We start from the raw sequence: 17,002 nt of genomic DNA, 5'->3' as shown, positions 1-17,002 counted from the left end.
TTATTTAACTACTACTACCTCCACGCTGAGAAACTCAATGTTTTAGACGCTTCTGATATTTTTCATCTCCCTTACTAAAGCAGTTAGTAGTAGTGCGTGCGTAAACAGGAACTTGGTGAGAGGACGTCAGACTCAGGACAAATTTCTTTTGAATCTGTAATAGGAAGGGAATGATAACAAAAGTAACGAAGTAACGATGCCCTATCTTTGATCAGTAACTGTAATATTATTACACAAATTGGAACAGTATTACGTTATATTACTAATTACCGCAAAATGTCATATTATTAGTGTAACGTATTACTTTGTAATGCATTACCCCCAACACTGATAGTGACACACACACAACCTCACCCCCACCCCACCCACACACACACACACATGCTGACACATACACACACAAGACATATACCTATAATTACTAACCCACACAGAAACCCCCCTCCCTCCCCACACACACACACCCCTGATCACATGTGCCCCATCCAGCCCTCTAGGTGAGTAATAAGCCCATGGCCAGGCCAAGCCCATTAACCTGTGGGGTCAGTGTGATTGTGCTGTGGTCACAGCCACAGGGCTTTAGCCTCTTCTCATCTCTCCCCTCACAGAAACATGGCTCTACCCCCCTAGCTCTTAAAGCCTACATGCCCTGCATACTGAATAGTGGTGATAGTTGAATAGGAAAAATAGGGGAAGGTCTCTGGCACCACCAGCTGTATGGAGGAGGTAGTGTTTTGATGAATGGGAGTATTGATTTAGGATCAGTTTTGTGATTGCATGGACAGGAGGGAACTGATCTTAGATCAGCACTTCTACTTTGAGATGTTTGATAAATACAGCCACTGTTCAAGGTTTGAGGTAGAAGTTGATATTTTACCTCTGATCGAAGATCAGTTTATCCAAATGACAATTTGGATAAAATAAATAGCCAAACTGATCTTATATCAGTGTCTACAGACCACTTCATCCTTCTCCATTGGAATAACTGTGAGAGGACAGAGAGTTTTCTCTCAGTACACCTGTCCACTGCATCATGATGAAAGATATGTGAGGAAAGAGAAAAGGGAGTGGGAGGGAGATGGTAAGGTTGAGTAAAGGAGAGGTGGAAATAGAAGGGAGTGAGGGAAGAGAGGTGAGAGAGAGAGAGACGATATAAGAGAAGGAGAGAGAGACAAATAGCTAAGGTTGAGGGGATAAAAGAGTAGTCTGACTTTCGCTCACCCTCATGTGTCTCACTGAGAAATGAATCATCGTGTGTGTGTGTGTGTGTGTGTGTGTGTGTGTGTGTGTGTGTGTGTGTGTGTGTGTGTGTGTGTGTGTGTGTGTGTGTGTGTGTGTGTGTGTGTGTGTGTGTGTGTGTGTGAGTGTGTGTGTATGTGTGTTTGTGTGTGTACGTGTGTACGTGTACATGTGTGTGTGTGTACGTGTGTGTGTGTACATGTGAATGTGTAGGCCTGTACAGAGCAGGGGATGCAGGTGTTGGTAGGTAACAACCTCCCAAGAGAAAGAGAGATTTGGAGAGATGGACATACTGATTAAAATATAGCGCTTTTAGCCCCCCCCTACACACACACTCACAACTACCGCATTCAGATATACACACACACTCACAACTACCGCATTCAGATATATACACACACTCACAACTACCGCATTCAGATATATACACACACTCACAACTACCGCATTCAGATATATACACACACTCACAACTACCGCATTCAGATATATACACACACTCACAACTACCACATTCAGATATATACACACACTCACAACTACCGCATTCAGATATATACACACACTCACAACTACCGCATTCAGATATATACACACACTCACAACTACCGCATTCAGATATATGCACACGTATAGTTACTTCAAGCACTAATTTAAAGACACACATTAGCCTGTGTACTGTGGTGACCTCAAATGCAAACACAAACACCACACATGTATCATGTACACAAACTAACATCAACCTTTGTGTATGTGCTTATTTGTGTGTTTTTGTGTGTTTGTGTGTTTGTTTGTTTGTGTGTGTGTGTGTGTGTGTGTGTGTGTGTGTGTGTGTGTGTATGTGTGTGTGTGTGAGTGTCTGTCAGCTGTCACTCAGGCTTCAGCGGGCCCCAGTGTGAAACGAAGGAGTACAATGTTCTCTACGTGGTCCCCGGCTCTGGCAAGCTGCGCTACGTCCTCATCGCCTCCATCATCGGAGCTCTGCAGGTGGCCATCATCTGTGTGGTGGTGCTCTGTATTACCAGGTAGGACACACACACAAACATGCATACACACACAGTACACACATGCAGGTACACGCATACAAGCACACATACACATTGAGCAATCACACACACACATACACAAACTTGTGTGAGCAAGCATATGCATTATGCCAGTGCTTCTCAACCTAAGGGTGTACCCTTGGGGTACCTAGGCTAGCCACAGGAGGTACTTGGAAAGACCCATAAGAACATTGGCCTAATGATCAGGTTCACACAAGGGGGTACTTTGGGCAAAGCAAAATTAGATTGTGGGTTGAGAACCACTACAATATGCAACCATATGTGTAAACTCTCACATGCTGTGCATACACACTGTGGTAAACCGTGAGGTGTTGGGTTGTGCGTGCAGAGATTAACACAGAGACCGGGAGGTTTTAGTCCGCATGTTTGAAAAACATAATTCCACTTTGACATGTAGGCCAGTGACCAAAAATCTAAATTTAATCAATTTTAAATTCAGGCTGTAACACAACAAAATGTGGAAAAAGTTAAGGGGTGTGAAAACTTTCTGAAGGCACTGTATGTGCGTTCACACCCACATACAGTGCACAATGTGCGTTCACACCCCTACATAGGACTACATACACAAACAGAGATCCATTTTCCACATTGGGGATGTCATGATGAGAGGTAGTGCATCATAGGGGGTTACGTTCTGGTGCTGCGTAGGGAACGTGGAAAGGTCATCTTGACCTATGCAAGACATGACATTTAATAACGTTTTTAAAAAGCTATAACCAAGATAAAACGAGAGAGAGAAATCAAGATGACAGAGAGAGAGAGAGAGCGAGAGAGAAATCGAGACAACAGGGAGAGAGGGACAGAGAAAGACAGAGAGAGAGAGATGAGCTCCCGCATTTTTCAGCATGTTTTTACAAAAAGACAGATTTAGAGTTAGATAAACTTGGATTTTTTTCGGCAAGGACATATACAGGATACTACCCTCCACAATATAACCTTCACTCCAAATCAAAACTACAAACCTACAACCCCAATTTTGGACAAAATCACCTGGAAGGATTCCTACTACCAAAGATTTCCAAGCTTTACGCAAATGCTCTGGCAAACAAACAACATAAACCTGAAAACACCATCCTACCTGGAACTGAGTGAGTAATGTTTAGTCTGAAGCCACGTTTAAAGCCAAGAAGAAAATACATTACAATTATAAGGACTGAATGCTAAGTTAAGGCTACCAAGCTTGCTAGGACAGAACGTATCTGACTGCAATTTCAATTAGCACTGAGTTGTGAAATGAGAGGTGTCAAAGCCCTTAACTTCTATGGGCTCCCTGCGGGACACAGCCAGTGAAATATCAGGGCGGCAAATTCAAAAACAACAAAATGTCATAATTCAACTTTCTCAAACATATAACTATTTTACACCATTTTAAAGATACACTTCTCCTTGATGTAAGCACATTGTCCGATTTCAAAAAGGCTTTACAGTGAAAGCAAAACATTAGATTATGTTAGGAGAGTACTTAGACAAAAATAATCACACAGCCATATTCCAAGCAAGGACATGTGTCAATAAAACCCAAAACACAGCTAAATGAATCACTAACCTTTGACGATCTTCATCAGATGACACTCCTAGGACATTATGTTATACAATACATGCATGTTTTGTTCGATAAAGTTCATATTTATATCCAAAAACAGCATTTTACATTGGCGCGTGATGTTCAGAAAATGTATTCCCACCAAACCTCCGGTGAATGTGCACATCAATTTACAAAAATACTCATCATAAACATTGACAAATATATAACAATTATTTAAAGAATTATAGATAGAATACTCCTGGATGCAACCGCTGTGTCAGATTTTAAAATATTCTGAGTACATAGCTCAGCCATCACAGCGGGCTATACAGACACCCGCCAAGTTTGGGGCAACCTAAACTCAGAATTAGTATTAGAAATATTGTCTTACCTTTGCTGATCTTCGTCAGAATGCACTCCCGGGACTGCTACTTCCACAAGATATTTTGTTTTTGTTCGAAATAATCTATATTTATGTACAAATACCTCCGTTTTGTTCGTGCGTACAGATCACTTATCCAAAGGCATAACACACGAGCGCGGAACCAGAGACGAAAAGTCAAAATGCTCCATTACCGTACTTAGAAGCATGTCAAACACTGTTTAAAATCGAACTTTATGGTATTTTTAACGCAAAATTGCGATAATATTCCAACCGGACAATAGCATATTGATTCAAGAAGGAAAAGGAGGAACGGTGCGCTCGCGTGACCGCGCATATCCAATCCCTTTGTTGCCAGGCAGTCCACTCAGTAACGGAGCTCCTATTATCTGCCCAGTGACAGGAGAATGCTCAAACCACGTTCTGAAGGCCAATGGAAGCCTTAGGAAGTGCAACGTCACCCCACAGACACTGTAGTTTCGATAGAGAATCAAAAGAACAACTACAATTCTCAGACTTTCCACTTCCTGCTTGGATTGTTCTCAGGTTTTTGCCTGCCATATGAGTTCTGTTATACTCACAGACACCATTCAAACAGTTTTAGAAACTTCAGAGTGTTTTCTATCCAAATCTACTAAGAATATGCATATTCTTGTTTCTGGGCCAGAGTAGTAACCTGTTTAAATTGGGTACGTTTTTCATCCGGCCGTGAAAATACTGCCCCCTACACGCCGCCCTGATATTTCACAGGCTGTGTCTCGCAGCTAGCGTCTCACGTAGCCCATAGAAGTTAAGCCATTTTGCCACAACTTTGAAAGTATGCTTGGGGTCATTGTCCATTTGGAAGACCCATTTGCGACCAAGCTTTAACTTCCTGACTGACGTCTTGAGATGTTGCTTCAATATGTAAATGTAATATATATCCAGATAATTTTCCTACCTCATGGTGCCATCTATTTTGTGAAGTGCACCAGTCCTTCCTGCAGCAAAGCACCCCCACAACATGATGCTGCCACCCCCGTGCTTCACGGTTGGGATGGTGTTTTCCTCAGCTTGCAAGCCTCCCCCTTTTTCCTCCAAACATAATGATGGTCAGTATGGCCAAACGGTTCCATTTTTGTTTCATCAGACCAGAGGACATTTCTCGAAAAAGTACGATCTTTGTCCCCATATGCAGTTGCAAACCGTAGTCTGGCTTTTTTTGTGGCGGTTTTGGAGCAGTGGCTTCTTCCTTGCTGAGAGGCCTTTCGGGTTATGTTGATAAAATGTCCTCCTGTGTGCTACCTATATCCCCCCACTAGAATCCCCATACTTTAATGAAGACAGCTTCTCCATCCTGGAGGGGGAAATCAATCATTTCCAGGCCCAGGGACATGTACTAATCTGTGGCAACCTAAATGCCAGAACTGGAACAGAACCTGACACCTTCAGCAAACAGGGGGACAAACATCTAATTGGAGGTGACAGCATTCTCATTCATTAACCAACCGAAACGGGTCACAACTCCTGCATCTCTGTCACATGCTGGGTATGTACATAGTCAATGGTAGGCTTCGAGGGGACTCCTATGGTAGATACACCTATAGCTCATCTCTTGGTAGTAGTACTGTAGACTACTTTATCACTGACCTCAACCCAGAGTCTCTCAGAGCATTCACAGTCAGCCCACTGACACACCTATCAGATCACAGCAAAATCACAGTCTTCTTGAACAGAACAATACTCAATCATGAGGCATCAAAGCCAAAGGAACTGAATAATGTAAAGAAATGCAATAGATGGAAGGAAAGTAGTGTGGAAACCTACCAAAAAAAACATTTAGACAACAACAAATGTAATCACTTTTAGACTTCCCGGACAAAACGTTACACTGTAATAGTGAAGGTGTAAATTTGGCAGTAGAAAATCTAAACAGTATATTTGACCTCTTAGCTTCCCTATCAAATTAAAAATGTCAAACAGAAAACCAAAGAAAATTAATAACAATTACAAATGGTTTGATGAAGAATGCAAAAACCTAAGAATGAAATTGAGAGACCTATCCAACCAAAAACATAGATACACAGAAAACTTGAGCATACGCCATCCCTATGGTGAATCGCTAAAACAATACAGAAATACACTATGGAAAAAGAAGGTACAGCATGTCAGAAATCAGCTTGATGTATGTGACTCTAACCACTTCTGTGAAAACAGTAAACAAACAACAACACGAAGAGTTATCTATGCAAAATGGAGATGTATGGGTAAACCACTTCTCCAATCTTTTTGGCCCTATAACAAAGAACAAACAACAAAAACATATACATGATCAAATACAAATCTTAGAATCAACTACAGTATTAAAGACCAGAACCCACTGGATTCTCCAATTACATTGAATGAACTACAGGACAAAATACAAACCCTCCAACCCAAAAAGGCATGTGGTGTTGATGGTATCCTCAATGAAATTATAAAATATACAGACCACAAATTCCAATTGGCTATACTTAAACTCTTTAACATCATCCTTAGCTCTGGCATCTTCCCCAATATTTAGAACCAAGGACTGATCACCCCAATCCACAAAAGTGGAGACAAATTTGACTCCAGTAACTACTGTGGGATATGCGTCAACAGCAACTTCGGGAAAATCCTCTGCATTATCATTAACAGCAGACCCGTACATTTCCTCAGTGAAAACAATGTACTGAGCAAATGTCAAATGGGCTTTTTACCAAATTACCGTACGACAGACCACGTATTCACCCAACACACCCTAATTGACAAACAAACTAACCAAAACAAAGCAGTCTTCTCATGCTTTGTTGATTTCAAAAAAACTTTTGACTCAATTTAGCATTAGGGTCTGCTATACAAATTGATGTAAAGTGATATTGGGGGAAAATCATACGACATTAGAAATTCCATGTACACAAACAACATGTGTGTGGTTAAAATTGCAAAAATAACACACATTTCTTTCCACCGGGCCGTGGGGTGAGACAGGGATGCAGCTTAAGCTCCACCCTCTTCAACGTACAGTGAGGGAAAAAAGTATTTGATCCCCTGCTGATTTTGTACGTTTGCCCACTGACAAAGAAATTATCAGTCTATAATTTTAATGGTAGGTTTATTTGAACAGTGAGAGACAGAACAACAACAAAAAAATCCAGAAAAACGCATGTCAAAAATGTTATAAAATGAATTGCATTTTAATGAGGGAAATAAGTATTTGACCCCTCTGCCAAACATGACTTAGTACTTGGTGGCAAAACCCTTGTTGGCAATCACAGAGGTCAGAAGATTCTTGTAGTGAAGTTGTCCTGTCCCCTTAGCTGAAAAACACCCCCAAAGCATAATGTTTCCACCTCCATGTTTGACGGTGGGGATGGTGTTCTTGGGGTCATAGGCAGCATTCCTCCTCCTCCAAACACGGCGAGTTGAGTTGATGCCAAAGAACTCCATTTTGGTCTCATCTGACAACAACACTTTCACCCAGTTGTCCTCTGAATCATTCAGATGTTCTTTGGCAAACTTCAGACGGGCATGTATATGTGCTTTCTTGAGCAGGGGGACCTTGCGGGCGCTGCAGGATTTCAGTCCTTCACGGCGTAGTGTGTTACCAATTGTTTTCTTGGTGACTATGGTCCCAGCTGCCTTGAGATCATTGACAAGATCCTCCCGTGTAGTTCTGGGCTGATTCCTCACCGTTCTCATGATCATTGCAACTCCACGAGGTGAGATCTTGCATGGAGCCCCAGGCCGAGGGAGATTGACAGTTCTTTTGTGTTTCTTCCATTTGCGAATAATCGCACCAACTGTTGTCACCTTCTCACCAAGCTACTTGGCGATGGTCTTGTAGCCCATTCCAGCCTTGTATAGGTCTACAATCTTGTCCCTGACATCCTTAGAGAGCTCTTTGGTGTTGGCCATGGTGGAGAGTTTGGAATCTGGTTGATTGATTGCTTCTGTGGATAGGTGTCTTTTATACAGGTAACAAGCGGAGATTAGGAGCACTCCCCAGAAATCTTTCTGATTGAGAGGGTGTCAAATGCTTATTTCCCTCATTTTTTTCTGGATTTTTTTGTTGTAATTCTCACTGTTCAAATAAACCTACCATTAAAATTATAGAGTGATCATGTCTTTGTCAGTGGGCAAACGTACAAAATCAGCAGGGGATCAAATACTTTTTTCCCTCACTTTATATATCAACGAATTGGTGAGGGTACTAGAGCTGTGTGCAGCACCCGGCCTCACCCTACTAGAATCCGAAGTCAAATGTCTACTATTTGCTGATGATCTGGTGCTTCTGTCCCCAACCGAGGAGGGCCTACAGCAGCACCTAGATCTTCTGCACAGATTCTGTGAGACCTGGGCACTGACAATAAATCTCAGTAAGACAAAAATAATGGTGTTCCAAAAATGGTCCAGTTGCCAGGACAACAAATACAAATTCCATCTAGACACCATTGCCCAAGAGCAGGGTTTCCCAAACTCTGTCCTCGGGACCCCAAGGAGTACACATTTTGTTTTTTGCCCTAGCACTACACAGCTGATTTAAATAATCAACTAATCATCAAGCTTTCATAATCGAATCAGCTGTGTATTGTTAGGGCAAAAAACAAAACGTGCATGTCCCATTGCCCTTTATGGTTGTGAGGTCTGGGGTCCGCTCACCAACCAAGAATTCACAAAATGGGACAAACACCAAATTGAGACTCAGCAGGCAGAATTCTGCAAAAATATCCTCTGTGTACAATGTAAAACACCAAATAATGCACGAAGAGCAGAATTAGGCCTATTCCCTCTAATTATCAAAATCAAGAATTGAGCCGTTAAATTCTACAACCACTTATTCATTAACCACTTAAAAGGAAGCCTTCAAACATTCCATAACAAAGCCATCACCTACAGAGAGATGATCCTTGAGAAGAGTCCCCTAAGCAAGCTGTTCACAAGCACAAACAGACCTCACAGAGCCCCAGGACAGCAACACAATTAGACCCAACCAAATCATGAGAAAACAAAAAGATAATTACTTGACACATTGGAAAGAACTAACAAAAAAACAGAGCAAACTATAATGTTATTTGGTCCTAAACAGAGAGAACACAGTGGCAGAATACCTGACCACTGTGACTGACCCAAATTTAAGGAAAACTTTGAGTGCGTACAGACTCAGTGAGCATAGCCTTGCTATTGAGAAAGGCCGACATAGGCAGACCTGGCTCTCAAGAAAAAACAGGCTATGTGCAGAGAGAGAGAGCGAGAGAGAGAGAGAGAGAGAAAGAGAGGAGAGAGAGAGAGACACTGTCTGTGAAGGTCAATTACAGAAGGCACAGTTATGAGGTTGTGTCCAGTCAGTTTACTTTCACTTTCATTTATCTTCCAATAAACCTCTGAATTCAATGCAGTTTAATCAAATTCACATTGCTTCTGTAGCAAACGACACGCATGCGTTTTACGACTCGCTCACATTAGTACATTAGGCCCTCACACTTCCCCATTATTCTTAATGCACACATTTAATTTAAAGGGATAGTTCACCCAAATTACAAAATTATATATTGGTTTCCTTTCCCTGACAGCAGATATAACTGAAATCAATGCTTTGTTTTCGCTGGCAATGTTTCCTCACGCTAACTTTTTAGCATTTGTGACACAAATCCCATTCAAGTAATGGGACCGATATTAGCATTTTTCACGCATCATGTTCAAAACATCTATAAGTGACTTTGTTGACCTTCACAATTAATTTTAGTTACTTTCGTATGATTTGGACATGATGCACAAAAAAATATAATATTTGAACCAACATTTGAATGCGATTTGTGCCACAAATGCTAAAGCATTAGCATGTGGAAACAGTGCCAAGGAAACTTAAGCAAAGCATGGATTGCTGTCATATGTTGTCATTAAACTGCATACAGGGTAAGGAAACCAATGTGTCTTTTTGTAATTTCGGTGAACGAACCCTTTAATTTATTTATACAGGGAACAAATAGTTAAAATACCAAGTGTTCAAAAGAACAGGCCGAAGACCAATCTATGTATTTTGAAAATATTGCATTCAGGTACTATACTACATTACCATTCATTTATAGCACCTTTTGTTCACAGTGTATAGGCTAATTTGTGCTTCATTATAGAAATGGTGTCTCCCCATATCCACATTCCAGGCTGCTTAATCGAATTTCTGTTAATTAGTGAATTCTGTTTTTAATGGTTTGCGTAATTAATCCCTAGGTGCATTGGTTTTACAGTGTCAGAGATGCAAATTATAGAATGCGGTACAGAATATTTAGAATACGAACATAATAGCTCTTTTCTATACTTAGGTACCAACCATTTTATATGTATCAATGAAGTAGAAGATCAACAGGAGTTGTAATATAATGCATTATATTGATGTTTATTGATGTCCTTTATTGACTGTTGAGGGAATCATTTTCCTTTACATTCTTATAGAAACTATTTGAGTCATTAATTTAGCGGATTTCTACCACTTATACGTATTTATTTATATATGCCATTTAGCATAAGCTTTTATCCAAAGCAACTTACAGTCATGCTTGCATACATTTTACATATGGGTGGCCCCGGGAATCGAACCCACAACCCTGGCGGTGCAAAGGTTTGAACATGTGCGCTCTGGTAAAAATATAAACCCAACATGCAACAATTTAAAAGATTTTACTGACTTACAGTTCATATAAGGAAATCAGTCAATTGAAATGAATTCATTAGGACCTAATCTATGGATTTCGCATGACTGGGAATACAGATATGCATCTGTTGGTCACAGATACCTTTAAAAAAAAGTAGGGGCGTGGATCAGAAAACCAGTCAGTATCTGGTGTGACCACCATTTGCTTCATGCAGCGCAACACATCACCTTCACATGTGGGCTGTGGAATGTTGTCCCACTCCTCTTCAATGGCTGTGCGAAGTTGCTGGGTATGACGGAAACTGGAACACACTGTCGTACACGTCGACCCAGAGCATCCCAAACATGCTCAATAGATGACATGTCTGGTGAGTATGCAGGCCATGGAAGAACTGGGACATTTTTAGCTTCCAGGAATTGTGTGCAGATCCTTGTGACATGGGGCTGTGCATTATGATGCTGTAACATGAGGTGATGTCGGCGGATGACTGGCACGACAATGGGCCTTAGGATCTCGTCACGGTATCTCTGTGCATTCAAATTGCCATCGATAAAATGCAATTGCATTCGTTTTCCATAGCTTATGCCTTTCCATACCATAACCCCACTGCCACCATGGGGCACTCTGTTCACAACGTTGACATCAGCAAACCACTCACCCACAGGACGCCATTCACGTGATCTGCGGTTGTGAGGCAGTTGGATGTACTGCAAAATTCTCTAAAACGATGTTGGAGGTGGCTTATGGTAGATAAATGAACATTCATTTCTCTGGCAACAGCTCAGGTGGAAATTCCTGCAGTCAGCATGCCAATTGAACACTCCCTCAAAATGTTATTGTCCCTAGCACAAGGTGCACCTGTGTATTGATTGTGCTGTTTAATCAGCTTCTTGATATTCCACACATGTCAGGTAGATGGATTATCTTGGCAAAGGAGAAATGCTCACTAACAGGGATGTAAACAAATGTGTGCCCCAAAAAAATGAGAAATAAGCTTTTTGTGCATATGGAAAATGTCTGGGATCTTTTATTTCAGCTCATGAAACACGGGACCAACAATTTACATGCTGCATTTATATTTTTGTTCAGTGTATTTTGTTATCTTGTATTTGCTGACTTTTCTCTATGTACTTGCATATCATTGACCGCGCCACTAGGTGGCAATGAAGGCTATCACATTTTTTATAACAAGCATTTCCAAAGCAATTCAATACCCTTTTCCCTAGTTAGTTCCCTTTTTGACTTGTTGATTTCCCTTCAAGTATATGAGCAACCAAAAGATAAAAGCAACTGAGGGTCAATAAATCAGAACTATTTCTTTATTATGAAAAAAAAACTGTTTTCGGCATTAAACCCTTGGATAATGAACATAAAACAAATGGCTTACAGTACTCTCTTTCTCTCTATCTCTCTCTCTAATGTTATACCTCCTCCCCTCTCTCTGTCTCTCTCTCTCCTTTCTCTCTCCTCTACTCCACTTCCTGTCTGGACAGGAAGTGCCCGCGGAGCAACAGGGTCAATCGGCAGAAGCAGAATGCCACCCACTACAGCTCGGAGAACACCATGCGCGCCTCCACCCGCCTCATCTGACTGAGCCGCCCCGCGATGGGGGAAACCCTGAGACCCGCTTCTCTCTGAGTTCAAGTTGCCCCGTAGACACAGATCTAGGATCAGCTTCACCCTTCTTGTACTTCCCTACAATCCCAACCTGAATGAACTATAAAGGATTGGGTGGTGGGAGGGGGACGAAATGCAAAACTGACCTTAGATCAGCCTCTAGGGGCAACTTCATCCTTCTGGAGACCAGCGCTTTGCCCCGACACCAATGATGATGCATTGAACAATGGGCTTTGGGGGTGAGGATACAGGGTCAGTGTGTTGGGGGTTGGTGTGTTGAGGGGGGGGGGGGGGTATTGAAGTGGGTTAGCTGATGTTCGTGGGGGATGTTGGTTGTTTTTAGGGGGAGAAGCAATGGGGGGTTGGGAGGGGGAGGGGGGCTACACGTGATGCCTTGCACCTGTGGTATAGGTCACCGGAGAGGAAACTATGGTACTACAGTACAGCTCTATTTGGTTATGTATTACTGATCTATTTCCAATAGTTATTACATTGTCTTGGTGGGGTATTTTTTCTGTAATGTAAATAAATAATTTATATCACAAAAGTAACTTTGGCCCATCTTTAAAATATCGCTGTTGGGTGTCAATTTTCACATTTACAGTTAAGATAACATCACTCAGGAGGAAACGGTGGGGTAGGTTTGTCTGAGATGAAAGGTGTATTTACAGATCTTCACTTTGGAATCTATCAATTATAGTGGGCCACAGGTGGGTAAACACCCCGGCAATCAGTGACATTAATTGATCAATTAACTATCAGATAGAAAAGAAAACCTGAACTCCAACATTGTGGAACATTGCGAATAGAAATGTGATGAAATGTGTGTTACAGCTGACAAGACATGATGACTCTTCATTCAGAATGTCAGAGAGGCATGTTTGTTCTACATAACCTATTTATATCTGAATATTCCATAACGTTGTGCCTTCCTGAACATGCCCCAGTAGGACTTTGGCCCTTGAGGACTGTAATTGATGGTGAGGAGCTGTCTTGCCATGAGGAGGTACTATTTCAACATATGCCTACCCTATACAAGAGAACTGAGTTAGAGTAGCTAAGTTATAGTAGCCGTACCTGATGAGCTATGGCAGGTGATGTCTTTTCTATGCATCACACACAGACACACACACACACATACACACACTTTATATACACAGCTGACAGATTTCAAATATCATACAGGTAACTTTACAAGTCTGATATTGTGTTCAAGATCGTCAAGTTGTCAAATGCATAATTTTTCATTGTACACACCACGGTGGAGAAATATTCGATGTGGTCTTACTGACCAGGTTCTATTGTGTTCAAAGTTAAGCTGACCTGACTAGAATGATAGTCAGGGTCACGCAAAGGCTACACCACCAGACTGCAGGATTCTACACAAATTCCACAGACACAGCGGGGGGTAACTTCCCAGTTCACCCCACAGACGAGCATGTGGAGTCCTCTATCTTCCTGTACTCTCCCCTCATTTTTCCAGCTTCGGGGGGTAAGGGTGGAGCAGAAAACTCAGAGTGTCTGCATGTCTGCCCAGATATACACCATAGGAATGTTATCATTCTGGGACCAGGATTCCACCAACAGATTTATGTTGTTTAGTTTTCACTTCAGGAAGGTCAACAGTGTTCAATTAGATGTTTGTCCTCGTCACAGGTTACATAAATGACTGATTGCAATGATTGTTGTGTAATGAAACACTTTACCCATAGGATGTGGTTAATCCTAACAATCTGATTCTGTGAGAGAGAGAAAATGTCTGAGAAATTAAATATTTATCATGGTACGTGAGCGTTCCATCTCAAATTCAAAATGAATCCAACTTTATTTAAATTACCTTTAAATCAAAGACTGGATAAATGAAGATAGTTCACTCAGATTGCTTACTATTGAAAAAAATGGTCAGTTCCTGTCTACTCTCTGGGCTAGGTGGGACGTTAGCGTCCCACTCTATTCAACAGCCAGTGGAATCTCGTGGCGCGAAATACAAATACCTCAAAAATGCTATAACTTCAATTTCTCAAACATATGACTATTTTACACCATTTGAAAGATAAGACTCTCGTTAATCCAACCACGTTGTCTGATTTCAAAAAGGCTTAAAAGCGAAAGCAAAACATTAGATTATGTCAGGAGAGTACCCTGCCACAAATAATCACACAGCCATTTTCAAAGCAAGCATATATGTCACAAAAACCAAAACCACAGCTAAATGCAGCACTAACCTTTGATGATCTTCATCAGATGACACTCCTAGGACATTATGTTATACAATACATGCATGTTTTGTTCAATCAAGTTCATATTTATATCAAAAAACAGCTTTTTACATTAGCATGTGATGTCCAGAATTAGCATACCCACCGAAAACTTCCGGTGAATTTACTAAATTACTCATGATAAACGTTGACAAAATACACAACAATTATTTTAAGAATTATAGATACAGAACTCCTTTATTCAAACGCTATGTCAGATTTTAAAATAGATTTTCGGCAAAAGCACATTTTGCAATATTCTGAGTACATAGCTCAGCCATCATGGCTAGCTAATTTGACACCCACCAAGTTTGGGGCAACCTAAACTCAGAATTACTATTAGAAAAATGTGATTACCTTTGCTGTTCTTCGTCAGAATGCACTCCCAGGACTTCGTGCTTTCAGGTCACTATCCGAAGGGTAATACGCGAGCGCATTTCGTGACATAAAATTTCAAAATATTCCATTACCGTACTTAGAAGCATGTCAAACGCTGTTCAAAATCAATTTTTATCCTATTTTTCTCATAAAATAGCGATAATATTCCAACCGGACAACGTTGTATTCATTCAAAGAGGAAAATAAAAATATGGCGATGTCTCGTGACCGCGCATCTCCAGTCTCACTGTCCCCAGGCAGACCACTTACAAACTCTGCTGCTGTACTTTGTCCAGAGACAGGAGACACGTCATTCTGCTTTCTGAAGGCTTTAGAGAGCCAATGGAATCCTTAGAAAGTGTCACATAATAGCACAGATTCTGTAATTTCGATAGAGATGCAACAGAAGGACTACAAATTGTCAGACAGGCCACTTCCTGCATGGAATCTTCTCAGGTTTTTGCCTGCCATATGAGTTCTGTTATACTCACAGACACCATTCAAACCGTTTTAGAAACTTTAGAGTGTTTTCCATCCAAATCTAGTAATTATATACATATTCTCGTTTCTGGGCAAGAGTAGTAACCAGATTAAATCGGGTATGTTTTTTATCCGGCCGTGAAAATACTGCCCCCTATCCCAGACAGGTTAAGGGGGTGGGACTCCATAGACATCAATGCGATAGCAGCTGGGTCTAGTCTACTTAGTTCATAGACATCCATTGAAACAGAACAAATGAGGGAGTGGGATATCTCGCTTCCTTTTCCATCTCTGTTTAAATGTTTTCTCAGTCCTTAAAGCCCCATTTATATATTATGCTAACATGCATCCTTTGTCCTGATCTTGTCCACATTCTGATTGTGCCCACATTTTTAGACAGATGTAGACAATTAAAAATGCTTTGAGATTTCATTGTGATCTGATCTTCCTGACCAACTGGAGGTAGGCACAATCAGAATGTGGACAATGAAGAGTGCTTTAGTCATGGTGGTCATCGATTTGAATGCAACATACATTTCATGTGAAAATCTGTCAGTAATTGCTTGTGGGTTATAATGTGTGATTTTTAAAGTGATGTTTTTCATATCACTAGTCTGATATCCAATTTCTGATAATGTTCTGCTATATTTGGATTTAAAATGTGTCATTACGTTGAACATTTGCATCCATTTGCATGACCCTAGTTTACACGAGAGGGGTGTGAGCGTGTCTGTGCGTGCATGCATGTGAGGCTATAAAGACCAAAAATGGATGAATTCGTGATGACTCGAGGAGCCCTTAAAAGGAGGCAATGAAGGGAGGCACCCTCTGTCAAATTGAAGTAGTATATAGGGATTAGTCCTGGGTTGTCTGGAGTGGGTAATGGCCCTTTCACCCAGGCTCCTCATCTCCCAGATGGCCCCATGTGTTTACTCCGGTCTAGACAGAGACAGACCGCACACACACATGTACATCCACAAACACACACATGAACACACACATGCACACGCAAGAAAACACACCCCTCTCCCCAAAATCACACACCTTGTCCCGTTCCATCTCATTCTGAAGCCAGTAAACCATAGAATCCGGTGGTCAGCTGAAAACTATGCATACCCAACTCCAGCATCCCACGGGTAGGCCTACAGTGGATGCATTCAAATGGTACATTATCCCTATATAGTGCACAACTTTTGACCAGACCCCAATGCGCCCTGGTCAAAAGAAGTGCACTATATAGGGTGACAATTGGGAAGCTGAGGGTATAAGAACAACATATCAACTTTCCTACCAGCATCCTTCCTGTGGTTTCATTAAATTGTGCCCTTCCACGGACTTTTTATCAACACAAACAACAACCTTGAAACCGTATACTTGAATGAATCGACCCATTACCTTCAGAA

At 41.3% G+C, this 17,002-nt stretch overlaps 1 protein-coding gene across 1 annotated transcript in view; it reads left to right on the top strand.

Annotated features, from left to right (window-relative positions):
- The window catches only part of tmeff2a (transmembrane protein with EGF-like and two follistatin-like domains 2a), a 197,228-nt gene extending 184,204 nt beyond the window's left edge, over nt 1–13,024 (top strand). The window contains exons 9-10 of the mRNA XM_014163911.2: nt 2,106–2,264; nt 12,360–13,024. Coding sequence (XP_014019386.1) covers nt 2,106–2,264; nt 12,360–12,456 — 256 coding nt within the window. The 3' untranslated portion in view covers nt 12,457–13,024. The remainder of the gene's footprint in view (nt 1–2,105; nt 2,265–12,359) is intronic.
- Nucleotides 13,025–17,002: the final 3,978 nt, after the last annotated feature.

This window comes from Salmo salar, chromosome ssa21 (assembly GCF_905237065.1).
Source record: "Salmo salar chromosome ssa21, Ssal_v3.1, whole genome shotgun sequence".
In the NCBI taxonomy this organism is placed as follows: domain Eukaryota; kingdom Metazoa; phylum Chordata; class Actinopteri; order Salmoniformes; family Salmonidae; genus Salmo; species Salmo salar.
This window is presented reverse-complemented; position numbering and strand designations above follow the sequence as displayed.